Source organism: Urocampus carinirostris, chromosome 14 (assembly GCF_059441175.1).
Source record: "Urocampus carinirostris isolate Australia breed hairy pipefish chromosome 14, RoL_Ucar_1.0, whole genome shotgun sequence".
Classification (NCBI taxonomy): Eukaryota; Metazoa; Chordata; class Actinopteri; order Syngnathiformes; family Syngnathidae; genus Urocampus; species Urocampus carinirostris.
The window spans coordinates 17,237,911-17,254,921 of NC_142362.1; the positions used below are offsets into that span (position 1 = coordinate 17,237,911).

The window sequence follows — 17,011 nt, forward strand, 5'->3', positions numbered from 1 at the left end:
ATGAATGCCATTTGTGAGCTATTCGATCAGGGGGGCAAGGAGACATTGTTACTGTATACATTAAATATTGGATGATTTTATTAATGTCACTCATCAAATCAACCAAGCACTTAGCTTGTTTGCGCTCGCTCGAAAGGTGTGCTTCGTTGCTGTGTCTCGTGTGTAAACAAGTTGGACTTTTACCTGGTTTGCCAGAACCATAGACTTACAGTACATATAGGTGGGTACAACTGTTGCCTACACTATATCTGGGTTTAAGCCGTTTTCACCCTGGGGACAAAAAAACAAATGAAGAATTCCAGGAGAAATGAACCATTATACATCGGGCGTTCTTAGTGAGTAAACTGGAGTCTGCGTTTATCGTTTGTCTCTGTACTACAAAATATCCCGGATGAGGGAAATTCACGTTGCTTGTTACGTCCGGTTATAGGACAAATTAACAGCGGAAAATGTGGCAACACTATAAAAATAATAATTCAATTGATCCATTTTGTATACTTGATAAGTACAAAAAAAGTAAATGGATGAAAATTTCATAAACATTAGGGCCAAGCTCATTCAATATCATTGACTTTCTTATTTAGGCCATTACAAAATAGACGCCTGCAGCGTTCTATTCAGTAAACTGAGTGAGGAGGTGAGTTATGCAAGCATAGTCTCAGTTGTGAGTGAGTCACGTTATGTTAAGCTTGCAGTGAGTGGTAATGACTCAGTAGGCACACAGAAAAGTTGCCCGGTTGTTATATCACCTGTTGAGTAGGGCTGAGCAATATGGCCCAAAAATAAAGTCTAGATTTTTTAGCGGCCAGTCTAGAGGATCACAAACACAAAACACACATATTTATTTGTAAATAATGCTAAATCAACACTTATATATTGTTTACAGTATTAGAATATTAAAAATGCCACTTAAAAAGGGATTCCAGTTTAAAGTGACTTATAAGAGACCTATCCCCAAAATAACTTTTGACACATCTTCTTACAATCATTTAAACAAATTATCATACCGTACGTCATTGAAACAATAATTTGTTCGTCCAGAATTGATTATTGTTTGACTATCAATATATATTTTACAGTTTCTGAGAATTTTCCCCGCATCCCTCTTCTTATTCTCTAACATAAATGCAATGTGTAAAACCTGAAATAAATAGGCATTTTATTGTTTGAAATGTATAAATGGGATTGGATATGAACCAAAAATGAAGTAAAGAGGGAAAAATTTCTTAGCAAGTGTGAAAAGCATCCATTCTCATGAGAATCCGGAAGAAGACTGATTTTGAATTTAATACTGCACCTTAACATCAACCCAATGACTGAACTGGATTCGTCTACCCCAATACAAAGAAACATCACACAGTTGAGAGAATAATATCACAATTATATCCCTCAAAACATTCAATGCGATCCAGCCTATGCCATCACCCTTTGTGACGCACCAAATACTTGCCAGACAGTCCCGAGTGTGAAATATCACACCTGTCTCGCATTGTGGAATACCCTCACATGCTGGTGGCATCCCACCTTGTCACAGCTCACATGCTTACCACAGAAGGCGTTAAAAAAAAAAGCAGGTTTCACTTGCAATGAATTTTAAAACGTAATGATGCAAGACATTGTTTTACCACGTTCATGATAATGTTTGAAATCATTGCATCATTACATAGCGCCATGGACTGGCCATCCATCCTCTGTTAGGGAGGTGTCACCTTTCTCACTGACACCAGACACCTCTTTGTCCCAATTTCCCTGCCTGTATGGCGGCTGCCACTGGCCCCGATTCCCTGCCCCTCCTCTGACCCACTGTCCCCCAACTGCCCCTGGCTATACCTCGCTTTAGGCTTCCCATTGAGGACAAGCCTCCTCCCCCTTGTCCCTTGGTCAGACCGATTATCTCTGTTTTGTACTCTGATTAAGGGAGCAGCATGTGGCCTGCGCCAGTGGCCCACACAAACATCGTTGGGAAGCTAATGTTAACGTGGTGTGCTTAATCATTTATGGCTGGAATAGTAATACAAAGGTTTGGCACAAAATGGATGTTGTGTACAGACATTGTTAATTAATAACTGGGTTGTTTTTATTCTATGTTGTCATTACAATAAGGGATGCAAGTAAGGACTATTTTGATATCAGTCTAGTCACCAACTGTTTAAATGATTCGTTGAAAAATGAGTAGAATGAAAAATACATTTTTAATTGAACCTATTACAGATTCATACAAAAGTTAAATAAAGATCTAAAAATAATTGGAGGCATAAATCCATACATAAACCTCTGTTCATTTTTTTAAGGGCCAGGCAAATAAATAATAAATTAAAACGAATTAAACAAATAAACCTAGAAAAAGCTCATTAGCAGCAGTAGAACAGTAAATAAAACGTATTATGTGTATTTTGCGAGGTACATTCAGTGGTCGACTGCATAGTCTGTAACAAAAGTACTTAACCTTCTCACAAGTTTGGAATCAAACAGTTTTAACAACTGACGTCGGTCGTTTTTAACGTTTTAACAACTGTTTTTCAGACTGCATGCAGTTAATTTCAGAACTGTAATGCTCATGCTCTCTTTTCTAAAAAAAATGTACATGTATAAAATGTACAATCATGTCATCGAGACCGTATTTGCTTAAATGTTACTCCAATCTTACCGAATCAAGTCAGACTCTTTCGTTTAACACTTTTTAAACGTTCGTGCGTCACCGAGCCACTGCCGTGACACTCGGTCTGCTTTCTTTTTATCCACCATCTCCAGAACAATATGCTCCCAAACTTAAAAAGTTTGTACGGGTACTTGATGTTTACGCATTATCATTTCTGTATGTTACCACTCCAGACAGACACTACCGCGCATAATCGTGTAAGATGCCACTCTCTGTTGGAAAAACTTGTCTCCATTGAATTCCATTGTCTACTGTTTCTATTATTGATTTTTGTCGACAACTAATCAATGCAGCCCGAGTTACAATGTATTCTTTAATGGTGACATGGAATGGAAGGGGAAAGCAAACAAATGCCCGCCTCTGTCGCACGCAGACATTATAGCGGCCGCATTAAATATTGAAGGATTACACTGTCTGCAGCTCTCCAAAGAGGACACTATTTGGGCACCCACGCTAATTCTCCCCACAGTTCTAGCCTCCTCCTCCTTGTCTGTCTGCTCTATTCCCCCCCAATGCCAAGCAGCCTGTCCCTCCAACGAACACACAAACACGTACGCTCGTAAGTGCAGGGGACCCAGGCAGCCAATAGGCAAGCCTTGGTCCGACCCCCCTCCTCCATCGCTTGCCACTCATGCCTTGTTGCCAGGACAACAGCAAGGCACAATTCCCACTTTACATTTTTAAACTTGGTTTTGATTCCCTGGCCAAAAACAAGAATGTCTGTCCCATGGCAAAATGGCTGTCGAGTTGACACATATTGGGGCGTTATTGTAGTGGGTTTGACATACTTCATATGGCAGCCTCAGAAAATGTTGTGTACCTGTAATTTTCCACATGATTAAATGTTTGTTGTCCCCGGTGCAGGTCTACAATGACAACTGGCCAGATGTTTCTTTTGATGCTGATCCTTTTGGTTCCGCCGTGCACGGGCTCCGAAGGTAAGGATGTCCCATCTTTTTTTCTGATATCTTTTCACATCACATCATGGGGGCAGAGAAAAGGGGGGGGCTGCTTGTGCAAAAGATTAACAGGCATTATCTTCTTGAATTTAGCTCCCTGGCTAACAATAATGCTGGCTTTTCAGTCAAAACACACAGTCTCCGTGTGTGTATGAGAGCCTCTCAAGCAGCTTGCATGCGCAGACTGATCAGTCAACCACGTCTCCCCTTTTCCTCTCCCACCTCGATCTGCCTAATCTGCTGTCTCGCAGTAATTTTCGACAACTGTGGCGGCCTGCACATTTTAAATGCATTGAAAAATAGCTTTTTTTGTTGACGCTGACGATAAAAATGTCTGTCGCCTGTATAGCCGAGAGCGACCCAAGATACTCTGAATGCTTGTGCGACGGGTGGCCGTGTGGCGGCTCCGATCGGTGCCCAGGCCTGCAGTGCTTCACCTCCCTCTCGTTGCGGAACGGGACTTGGGAGCTTCAGAAAGGATGCATTGTGGGGGATCATGAAGAAAAGTGCGGTACACCACCAACTCCTGATCTGGTAGTAGAGTGCTGCGACGGAGATCTGTGCAACATGAACGTGACTCTGCAGGAGCATGTCAAAGGTGAGATACTACTTTAAATATGGCATCAGGGACCTTGTGAATATAAAACCTGAACATGAAATTAATAAAAACAATTAAATTTTCACAAAAAGTCAGATAAGCTTGGATTTTTTTTCATAAATGGAATCCACATTTCAAAACTGTATTTGTATTCTTTTGGGTTGTCTCGTGTGACATAAAAATTGCTTTGATGATCTGAAACCTTTGTGACTGATAAATACGCAAAAAACACAGAATTCAGGAAGAGGGCAAATACTTTTTTTCTAGACACTACAGGACTGTCTCAGAAAATTAGAATATTGTGATAAAGTTCTTTATTTTCTGTAATGCAAATAAAAAAACAAATGTCATACATTCTGGATTCATTACACATCAACTGAACTATTTCAAGCCTTTTATTATTTAAATATTGCTGATTTTGGCTTACAGCTGAAAAAAACTCAAAAATCCTATCTCAAAATATTAGAATACTTCCTCAGACCAAGTAAAAAATAATTTTATAACAGCAAAACTAAATCAAACATTTGAAAATGTCCATTGATGCACTCAGTACTTGGTTGGGAATCCTTTTGCACGGATTACTGCATCAATCCGGCGTGGCATGGAGGCAATCAGCCTGTGGCATTGCTGAGGTGTTATTGATGCCCAGGATGCTTCGATAGCGGCCTTCAGCTCATTTGCATTTGTAGGTCTGGTGTCTTTCATCTTCTTCTTAACTATTCCCCACAAATTCTCGATGGGGTTCAGGTCAGGGGAATTAGCAGGCCAATCAAGGACAGTGATGCCATGGTCAGTGCACCAGTTACTGGTGGTTTTGGCACTGTGGGCAGGTGCCAGATCATGCTGGAAAATGAAATCCTCATCTCCATAGAGCTTTTCAGCAGATGGAAGCATGTAGTGCTCTAAAATCTCTTGGTACACAGTTGCATTTACTCTGGACTTGATGAAACACAGTGGACCAACACCAGCAGCTGACATGGCTCCCCAAACCATTGCTGACTGTGGGAACTTCACACTGGATTTCAAGCAACTTGGATTTTGCTCCTCTCCAGCCTTTCTCCAGACTCTGGCGCCTTGACTTCCAAATGAAATGCAAAACTTGCTTTCGTCTGAAAAGAGGACTTTGGACCACTCTGCAACTGTCCAGTGCTTCTTCTCCATAGCCCAAGTCAGACGCTTCTTCCGTTGTCTTGAGTTCAGAAGTGGCTTGACCATGGGAATACGGCTATTGTAGCCCATTTCCCGGACACGTCTGTGAACTGTGGCTTTTGATACCTGGACTCCAGCTTCAGCCCACTGTCTTTGAAGCTCCCCCAAATTCTGGAAGCGGCTCTTCTTCACAATTTTGTTAAGGCTGCGGTCATCTCTCTTGGTTGTGCAGCATTTCCGGCCACATTTTTCCCTTCCAACAGACTTTTTGTGGATATGCTTTGAAACTGCACTCTGTGAACAGCCTGCTCTTTGAGAAATTTCTTTTTGTGTCTTACCCTCCATCAGGAGGGTATCAATGATGGTCCTCTGGACAGCAGTCAGATCAGCAGTCTTCCCCATACTTGTGATTTAGTTTACTGAACCAAGCTGAGTGTTTTTAAGGCTCAGGAAACCCTCGCAAGGTGTTTCGAGTTAATTAGATGATTCAGGTGATTAGTTGAATAGCCTACTTGTATACTTTTTCATGATATTCTAATATTTTGAGATAGGATTTTTGAGTTTTCTTAAGCTGTAAGCCAAATTCAGCAATATTCAAATAATAAAAGGCTTGAAATAGTTCAGTTGATGTGTAATGAATCCAGAATGTATGACATTTTTGTTTTTTTATTTGCATTACAGAAAATAAAGAACTTTATCACAATATTTTAATTTTCTGAGACAGTCCTGTACATTAAAGAGTTGTAATGTTTTGCTGAAGACTACCTTTATCTCCGCATGTGCCCATCAGACGTGGAAGCGTCTGCCGGCAGACCGGTCCTCGGAGAGCAGGAGTGCGTTTGCAAGGGCACCGCTTGCCAGCCCCATGGGCGCTGCACAGGCCAACATTGTTTTTCCTCCCTGGAGGTGACGGACGGCATGGCCGTCCAACAGAAGGGCTGCCTGAGGGACGACCACGTGGGCCAGGCCACCTGCGCCACGCCGCCCTCCCCAGCCCACGTTGTCAAGTGCTGCCAAGGCCATCTGTGTAACATGAACGTCACCGTGCAAGCTCCAGGGAAAGGTGCCTTCGTGCACTGTGCACACGACATAACTAGTAATGTAGAACATCTCTTTAAAATGGCGCCTATTCATTTTCTTTTACATTCATTTTCACAAGTAATATTGAAGGAAAGTCGCCCTGAAATCCATAGTTGTACAACCCGTAGTGGGGCAAAAGATGCTATACACTAGGGCTGCAAGATTTTTTTCAGACCAGTATAGTGTTTTTCAATTTTTAAAGAAAATGCATTTTTCTTTTTTGCGTGTACTTAATCATAGTGACCTGCTTTAACATTAATAAAACGGCTTCTTCGCCTCTTCTTTTCACTTTACATCAACCATATTGAATGGATGCCCAACATATTAAACAATAAAAATGTCAAAGTTCTTAGCCCATTAGAGATAGTTTAGACATAGTATATAGACAGTATAGAATGTTTCCACACAAACTAGGAAGAGGAAGCAGATTTCTGGGGTGCTGGGTGACCTCTCACAGCGCCACTCGCCGGTAGCAGGCTAAAGAAGCACTACAGTAATGTCCTGTATTCAGAGAAAGGTGCACACAATACAAAATCTAACTTACAGCAATGTTCGGATACTTTACGACATCTCGAAAAAAATGTTCGTATCTACCGTTTTACCTAAGTCGAATAGTCGTAAGTGGGGAGCGTCTTTATTAGTTAGAAACTTTGTTTTTGAAAAATTAATTTGAGGAATTTTTTTATTTGTCCATTTCATTTACAATATACTGCATTTAATTCATCATCTTTAAATCTGTAAAAAAATTTAAGCTTTCGCTTTCCATATTTGATAAGCATATACAACATACAATATACAAGTACGTACTTCTCTGTGTGTCACCTTTGTGACTTAACACTTTTCATCCCCATCAATCTTTTACAGAGGAAGTGAAGCCCCTCACCAAGGAGAAGCACGAGTGTGTGTGTGAGGGCAGCTCATGTGCCACGGGGAATCGCTGCATGGGGAGCCAGTGCTTCGCCTCTTTGACAGTTAACAGCGGCTCACTTATGTACCAGAAAGGTTGCTTTAACGTCTATGAGCAAAGTACCATGACCTGCAAGACCCCGCCGTCCAGAGATCAGATCGTGGAATGCTGCTTCGGTCACCTGTGCAACTTAAATAGCACCGTCCAACTTCCTGTCAAAGGTGGAGTACTACAAGTGTTGTTTTTTTTTTTTTTTTCAATCAATCTTGCACTAACATTTTAGTTTACCGGGTGGGCAATCTTTTTAAGTTGCGGCCTGCATCGAGTTTTAAAAAACAATTGGCAGATGGGCAGGACCAGGAGGGAAAAATGATTGAGTTGATTTTTTTTTTTTTATGTATCTGCAGATATGGAATCTCGAATTTGATACCGTGGCAATACATTAGAAAAAAAGATATCCTATTTTTTTATATGAATAATTACACATGCAGACGAGTACCGAATTTTCCGGACTTTAGGTAGCAGTTCTTTCTCCGTTTTTAGTTTGGCTGGGCGTACACCATATACTCCAGGTGCGACTTATATGGGAAATTAACACATTATTGCAGCAAGATTATATACTATTATAGTATAGAGCGCACCTGATTAAAAGCCATACCCAGTACATTTTTAAAGGAAAAAAACTTGTACATACATAAGCCGCACCCGACTATAAGCCGGATGTGCCTACATTGAAACACGAGATATTTATAAAGAAAGGCGGTACACAGAAAGCGTTTTAATAATATACAGTACCTTAACGACTTTTTTCAAACAAATCAAGGTCAAAGTCACTGGAATACGTCATGCAACATATTATTGGAAAGCTTAAACTCTTGGGATTCAAGATATAATATGCTCAAAATATACTCATTACCATTAGTCTGAATTGCAATACCCGAAGACTAAAGCCGGCGTAACTCACCACTACGTCCCCTGGCCGTCTTCAACTTTGAATGTTTGCGAAAATGGCTTTGTTCCATCAAAGACAATCCATAGAAGCAAACGGTGTCAAATATTTGTTCCAAAACACACGATAATGCCGAAAGATTAATAGAAATCTTCCTTAAAAAACTGTATTATTTCCATTTATAAATAAATTGACTCGTAAAATTATTCCCAATATGGTTGTTAGCCCTCCCCTTTCGATTGACACTTTTTTCCATGATGAGGGTCTGTCCATGCTAGTTTTATCCATGCACAAAGTTATATTAAATATGTGTCTTTCTCGACACATATATTCCACCAGTCTCACTCTTACCTTTACTGCGCTGGCGCCCCTGGTGGCATAAATTAGCCGAATCATTGCATAAGCCGCAGGGTTAAAGTTTGGGACAAAAGTCACGATGTATCGTCAGATTTTTACGATATATCATTGAGTTTACATTTTTCATCACCAGTATATCATTTTACATTTTTTTTTCAAACCGCAAGAGAGCACTCCAGGGCAGTGTTGATAATTTGAAAATTGCCGGTATTTTATATTATAATTGAACAAAAATGGCACCGAAAGGAAAATAATTCTGCAGATGATAAGCTGCAAATATTGAAATATGCAGCCGAAAACAGTAACTGGGCAGCAGAAAGAAAGTTTGGAGTTACCGAGTGGCGAAGACAACGATCACTCTGACGTAGGCAAGGTCTGATGTAAGTGGGGTGGAAGAGGTAGTGGCTTAACGTCTACCTGCCGGGATAGCGCAGTTGTTTCAAGTTGAAAGTGACTCAGAGGATGAACATTTCATTGAATTGAGTGATTTGGAGTAAAACTGATAGTTAGGTAAGCATGTTCTTTATGCTAGAGGTATTTGAATAACTTGATTTTATCGAATTAATTTCCCCGCAAAATGGGACTTGTACTCCAGGTGCGACATATACATGCGTTTCCTTCTTAATTAACGTATTTTCCAGACTATACGTTTTTTTCATAGTTTGGCCGAGGATGCGACTTATACTCCGCAGCTTATCTATTAAATTATTGAAACATTATTACGGGGTATATAATTTCACATGTTATTTTTACACTCCACACTCCTTGCCTTCTTGTGCCAACAAATGCCCACAAGCCCCAAGCATACGTAACATGCGCAAAAGTCACTAAAATGATGTATTTCATTTTTGAGGGACATGTAATCGAAATGTTAAGCACAGAGAATGTGCCCCTTGTATTTTGCCTATTGTAAATATTTTTAACTTGCTTAAGTTATTTCTAATTTATAAAACAACTGAACAAAAATGGTCCTGAAAGGAAAATCGTTCTGCAGATTCTCATCTCATTAGCTGCACCGCTTATCCTCAGTAGGGTCGCGGGGGTGCTGGAGCCCATCCCAGCAATCATCAGGCAGTGGGCAGGGGACACCCTGAACTGGTTGCCAGCCAATCGCAGGGCACACAGGGACAGACAACTCGCCCGCTCATTCACACCTAGGGACAATTTGGACCGGCCAATCCACCTTAAATGCTTGTCTTTAGATGTTCTGCAGATTACAAATTGATATTAAAAAGCAGTTAACCGTGACCGAGACGAAAAGACGCAGAGGATTAACATTTTATTGGTTTAGTAATTTAGTGTAATAATGATAGTTTGGTAAGCATGTTATGTATGCTAGAGTTATCTGAATAACTCTTCATCTGGCACGTCGTTACTGAAATTAACAGGCATGTCAATCATGTAACGTTCGTATACCATACGAACCCGTCTCTTTTATCTTAAAGTGCCTTTCAAGGTGGCATGTATGTTTTTCTTGTAGGGTTTTATCAAATACATTTCCCCCACAAATGCCACTTATACTGAGACCTAGATATCTATTTTCCATCTTAATTATGCATTTTTTGGCTGTTGTGACTAATTCTCCGGAGCGACTTCTTGTCCGTGAAATACAGTTCATGTTATATCACATTTTATATTTGTTTTTAATGGGCAGTTTAAATCAAACTGGTTTTAAAACTTGGAAGTAAATAAAGGTAATTTAATATGCCCCATTCAAACATAATTGTTTATAGTTTGCATAAAAAACAGTGATTGCTAGTTATTTGATAAATGCCTTGATAAAGAAATGCATGATGAACATTTCTTAACAAATACAGAAAAAACTACAAACCTTCTACTCAGCCGGACTTCTGTACGTACACAACAGCAGAATATACTTACATACTTACTTTTTCGTCTTGTATGTACATAATTGATATTATTTTATCATATCCTGTTTTAAACTTATTTTACAAACACTGCAAACGGGGGTTGCAAATGAATTTTTAATGATGATAAAGACAATTGTGAATCTTAAAATTAATTCTCTTACAAATTAACATTATTTGAATGTGCACAATTCAGTACATGGTATTTAATGAAAAATATCGTTTGTGTTGGGAGGCCACAAAGAAAAAGTTGCACAAAAAAAATCTTTTTATTTGTAGTACTTTATTTTCCGGACTATAAGGCGCACCCAAAAACTTCAAATCGGCCAGAAATGTGAAAAATACCCCTACAATTAGGTGTGTCTAATATAAATACACAAGTTTTTACAAAATACTACCTTAAACATTGATGACCAAAATTGATACATATTGTATGAAATGGGAATCTAACTCGGGTTGCACTTGACCTCCAGAGGAACAGATGATCTATGAAAAGGCATTCGATTTTATCACATTATGACTTTATGACAGTTCTGCACCATCCGCCACTTTTTGGTTGTGCTCGTCAGGAGAGCAAGAAGGGGAGTTGTGGGGGATTGACTTTTACTTAGTCACGGTGCACCCCCGTTGTCCTGTCTGCTAGCTGACATTATCCCGAGGCGAGAAGCCACCTGGGGAGCATGAGAGAGACGGAGAGCTAAATTTGGATTTACAGTGTCCCTGCTGTTTTATTCCCATGGTTCCCTAGATTTGCTTCGCTTGATGTCTCACTTCATGCCACTAAGATTCAATGCTGTAGAAAAGCCCTGTAGTCAGTCTTACTTTAGTAAGTTTCATCTTATTTGAGTAATGATTTTTGTATTAATCTGAATGTCAAAAATAATTGCTATTTTTATGTGGTCCTGGAATTGATGGTCATTTAGTTTTAAGTCTGTGTATTTGTATAAGAGTGTTTACTATTTGAGGTAGTGAAAAGTGGAGCTCTGTTTGTGATCAAGGCGGAACCCAGTTGCTCTCCCATTTTCAATGGCTGTGACTGTTTTTTTCACTTGAACTGGTTTGTGTGGGATTCTCCAATGGATTTAAAATGTCAGATGTCTGTAATAAACAATGGATACCAAAAACAATCATACAGAAAATGAAACGTTGGCGGGTAGATTTGCATATTTTTCTTTTTTCGAATTTTACAATTTTAAATAAATCTAGTAGAAAAGAAATGCTTACAAATGCACAAAATTCTGGAAAAGAAGATGACGAAAAACATTGGCTGAACTGAGCAAGAATCAATTGATAGTTGGTTATGATTGTTTTGCAATGCAATTTTAAGAAACTCAACGTTGTGATGTAATATGCAGTCTAAATTTTGTTCCTCCAAATTTAACTTCACATCTACTCAAATATTTTTTTTTTTTGTGTTGCTGAGGATTAACGTCATGCTTGTCACTACATTTATTTTCTTTCTATTTGTTATTGAGCATGAAAATGGTGAAAGTAAGAAAATACCTGCATTAAGTCCAAATACTAACCAAAAGCCCAAGAAAGATTAGAAAAGAAGAGTTCATTTGAGCGCCCCTAAGAAATGCAATTACGTGTTTCACGAATCAACTTACTTAAGGCTGCAATGATGACGCAAGTCAGGAGATGGCGGCAGCGAGTACAAGAGTTCCAAATTCCGTACAGCGTCTTTAAAGTGAGAACGTTAGTTTTAGCACTTAACATTTCGACTTGTAGTTGAAAAAAAAGAAAATCCATTTGAGTTGCCTTATTATTTTTATAATTTGCAACTCTTCCTTTTGCAGCGGACGAGCTGGCCAACTTCAATGTGACCATGCTGGCTGTCGTCATCGTGGCGCCCATACTCGTTTTGGTCGTCCTTTCGGCCATCGCCATCCTGGTGTTCAGACGCATCCACAATAACCAGATGGAGAGGCTGACCTCTCGTGATGCCGAATACGGGACCATTGATGGCCTCATTGCGTCTAATGTGGGGGAAAGTACACTGGCGGTAAGTTGCATTGAATATTACTTGCCTTAAACATTGCAGATAAATTCTGTATACATTAGATGCTGACGATAAGACATGATGATACCTCTGATAATTGGCTTAACCCCAAGGTACCCCAGGTAGAAACAACAAAATTGTGTGAGTGTATTTATATATGTTATATTAAAAAATTGTAACAAATCAATATAGAGTCAGTACTATGTATATGACATAATAATATTATAAATACATTTACATGTAAAGCATAAACCAATTTTATTTACGATTGGTGTGACCTGAATTGAGCCTGTCAAGTTGATTAGCAGGTGGGTGCAGAGGGGAGGAAGAGATCGTAACACCAGATGAAAAATGACACAAATGATAAAACTTCCATTTATGATGATTGTCGTGCCCTTAGAAGAGTTTGTTGCTTCAATTGCCTTCTTATTTGAATAAGTCTTTCTCGTTCATCGGTTATGACCATATTCCTCAGTGAGGGTAACTATGCGTGTGCCTTGTTCACATTTCTGAGTTGTTTTAATAGTTGTCCTGTTTTTGCTTCTACCTTTAGCATGACTGCAAGTTTTTTTACACGAGATTTTGAACTAAACAAAGAGAGAGAAAATGAGTTTTGTGGGAGTACAGCCAATAGCACAAGGGTGGCCAACCCGGTTCTCAAGATCTGCATGTCCTTCATGTTTTAGTGGTTTCTCTTCTCAAACTCGGGTGATACAAATCATGAGCTAGTTTGCGAGCTGTGCAGAATATTCATGTCGATCTTAATGATTGGAATCATCCGTATTAATGCAGAGAAACTCCAAAGGCATGCAGGACATTTGTCTCTCAAGGACTGGGTTGGTAAACCCCTCCAATAGCATATCTGCATTTTTATGATGCTGTGACGCAACCAATAACAGAACAGCATGTTATTTGATGTCGACCCATAGCAGAAAGTCATGTTAAAGACAGATGACACCGCAAAGTTTAAATTTTCTTAGTTTACAGCATGAGAAATAATTTGTTGTTGATGTTGACTGGTGGGGTAAATGCCATAATGAAGTGCCACGAAAAATACTACTCTAAATCATAACATGAATATTTTGCAGGCTCGGGACTCCATAAGCCAGGGTTCTACAGTACTGTAGAGTCAGTTTGATTAGGTATTTTTCATTTACTATAACACAAGCCTAACCTATAAGACTAAAACATATATGTCTTGAGAATCTGAGTGTTTGTTGTATTCAGGTAGTGTTTGCAAAAAGATTGACCTAAAATGAATCCTGTCTTAAGTTGCAGTTAAGATTTATTTTGTGGAAAAATACCTTGCCTCTCTCCGAAATCCATCTTCTAATTCATATTACACATTTACCACTAAACAGACACAGATTTTAGGTGGAGTCGTGCTGGCCAGTGCATTCCCTGGCTGTGAGCACTCTCTAATCACACTTGAATATCAACAGCATGGCTGTAACCTTGGCAAAATAGTTCAAACTTCCATTTTTGTGGGCATATTTTTTTATATCACTTTTTCTGAGCTTCCTGCTCTTAAAACTCAGATAATACCACTGATATCGAATGTAGCACGCTTCCACCAATAACAGCGTGGCAATGTCTAAACAGCGCTTAACGTCATGACGCAGAGCAACCGTTGATTTTGGCACCTAGGCACGTTTGGCAATGAATCTGAAAATCTAAAACCCCCAAATGTTTATTTAAGCTTCATAAAAATGCGCTCTGCCGTGCTGAAATAGATACACTAAGTCGTGGCTGTCAAACGCGTGTTGAAAGGACCGTGTGGAGGTCATCGGGATTTGAAATTATATCACGTACCTTTTGAGAGTAGACTCGTCTTGTAGCACTGATGGTTTGACCTGTGTTAAATCTTTAGGCAAAAAGATGCCTTTAGTTTATTTTGGCAACGTAATCTGGATTTGGAATTGAAGTGTCACTTACACTACTGCGTAAAAAAAGTCTCGTAATGAGAAAATATGGCATAATATCTGTGTGAATATCTGCTCATTATTATTCATTAGTTAGCTGCCTGACGTGTATTGATTCACAACCTTAATTCCCACTTCTAATTCCATCCATATCGTGCTGCGGTATCATGATCCAGCCCCAAGACAGTATTATTTAGAGCCTATAAAGAATTTCATTTTACAGCCACAATCTTCCGTCTTGTAATTCCAGTTGTCTCGCATACAGCTCATCCGTAATAAATCTGTTTATACGAGGTGTCAGCCTCTTATGTTGGAGGCTTTTTTTCTTGCATATATTGCTTGTCTGCTTTGGATTCTTTTCTCAGCTGCTTACTCAGCGCTGCCTCCCGGTGCCAATGCAGGGCGCTACTTTTTTTTCCTTACCTAGTTAAAAAAAAACGCTGAGCAGATTCTCGTCTTGCTTTGCAGATTTGGCCTCTGAATTTATTGAAATGTCAAGCTTGTAATTTAATTTGAGAATTTTGTAGCTGTTTTTTCTGATGTCCCCTTAATAAAATAATTTTACTTGCTGATTTATTAGGTTTATCTCTCTCCCTAGGATCTACTAGATCACTCATGCACATCAGGAAGTGGCTCAGGCCTGCCGTTCCTGGTTCAGAGGACGGTTGCTCGACAAATCACTCTTAACGAATGTGTGGGTGAGTGTTCTCTTGAAGCCGGTGTTGTTATTGATGTGAGAATATGCAGACATGCTCGTTCATTTTAATGAGACCTTTATGTCGATACAGTAGGGCGGAAGGGGCTCATCTAGCAAAAACGCGTACAGAAAATACAGTAAACAAAGGCAAGTTAAAGCAACAAAAAATATATCGAATTTCCTTTTTTCTACATTACCACATAAAGCACTTATCCAGCCCTTGCCTATTAGCTCAGTAGCCTAGATGGTAGGGCGCCCGCTTTGAGACTGGGAGGTCGCTGGTTCGCGCGTCGGCCGAGTCATACCTAAGACTTATAACATTGGTAAAATGGCGGCGCCCTCTGTTGGCTGCGGCTGCATCGGCTCGCTACAACGGGTCAGGTGTATCGACATTTCGTTCTGTGTACATTGTTACAAAGAATGACAATACAAAGGAAATTATTATTATTATTATTATTAAATGTATTAAAAGCGAGTTAGAAACAAATAAAAGACATCATAGACATCAGTGTGACAGTCTTTTATCAATGCTCACCCTGGGCAGAACAAGCACGCCAGAGTAGACAACAGACAGAGCCTGCGATTATGAAAGCAATCGTTAGCACGACGTTGCTTGGATTTGGAAAACCAACTCTCTTGTCTTCTTCGTTTTAATGAAGTTATTTCTACTTAGCCCATGCAACAAAAATATAACGGTGCGCAACACCATCAGAGAGCACATTGGACCCTACGAAGAACTGGTCACGTCACAAAATCATCAGAACTGGCCAAGATAATTCTCCAAGGCCTAGTCCAAGGGGGCAGGAACAGAGGAAGACCGAAAAAGAACGAAGCCAAACTCATTGAGGAATGGACTGTTGGCAACTTTGCCACGCAAAAACAGGCCAGGAACTGTAAACAGTGGGGAAAGCTGTCCAGGGTTGCGTCCTCATTGGTGCCCCTACGACCCATGCGGCGAAGGGATCCATGAACCGTGAACATCTATTATATTTATAGAATCTGATGAAAAGCAAATACTCTATATATTTATTTATTTTTATCTAAAATGTATTGTGTCCCCTGGGGAATATTTTTAGAAGTATTATTTTCCCTTAAGGTTCTGTTTTGTTGTTTTGATTTTGTATACGTCTTCCCTGCAAAATCAACTGGAATTAGAAATAGAAACTCAAAACTTCGGCTTCAGCCTATTCTCTTTAGGCCCGCTTACAGCTGGGTTTTTTTTGTTCAAATATTTTGGTTTTTTTTATAGGTTGATGTTGTAAAGCCCCAAACAAACAATGCTCAAACTCCGCCTCAATTTTCAATGGAAGTTATTAGTTCATTGACAATCAGATAGCTCTTTAGTACCAAAATCGACCTGTAAGAGGCAGCATTGTGTCAAAGAGCATACAACCTGCCTGAAAAATAACCTTTGGGATATTTTCCTTAGTTTTGTCTTAGAAATATGCAGTTCACATTAGATAAGTGTCCATAATGATTCTCAATGGACTATACCTTTTTTTTTTTTTTTTTTAACTTTTTAATTATTTTTCACAATTTCATCATACTTAACTTAAAAGCGGTTAAATTGGAGACCCGGCATCACTTTTGTGTGTATTTTTTTCTCATGCCAGGTAAGGGGCGCTATGGTGAGGTGTGGCGAGGCCAGTGGCAAGGAGAGAGCGTTGCCGTTAAGATCTTCTCATCCCGAGATGAGAAGTCCTGGTTCAGAGAAACGGAGATCTATAACACGGTGCTGTTGAGACATGAGAACATCCTCGGTAGGTCCCTTCTATTAAATATTGCACGAACTTCTTGAACAATTTTACATATCTTAAATTTGGTGTATTATTACCCAATGCAACATCTATTGCAGCCTGATCAT

At 39.6% G+C, this 17,011-nt stretch overlaps 1 protein-coding gene across 1 annotated transcript in view; it reads left to right on the forward strand.

The window, feature by feature from the left end:
- acvr1l (activin A receptor, type 1 like) overlaps positions 1-17,011 on the forward strand; it is a 37,127-nt gene that overhangs the window by 14,802 nt on the left and 5,314 nt on the right. Inside the window, exons 2-8 of the mRNA XM_088352393.1 lie at positions 3,524-3,597; positions 3,968-4,216; positions 6,156-6,428; positions 7,310-7,573; positions 12,326-12,531; positions 15,049-15,148; positions 16,761-16,907. Of these exons, the coding sequence (XP_088208519.1) occupies positions 3,524-3,597; positions 3,968-4,216; positions 6,156-6,428; positions 7,310-7,573; positions 12,326-12,531; positions 15,049-15,148; positions 16,761-16,907 (1,313 nt within the window). The remainder of the gene's footprint in view (positions 1-3,523; positions 3,598-3,967; positions 4,217-6,155; positions 6,429-7,309; positions 7,574-12,325; positions 12,532-15,048; positions 15,149-16,760; positions 16,908-17,011) is intronic.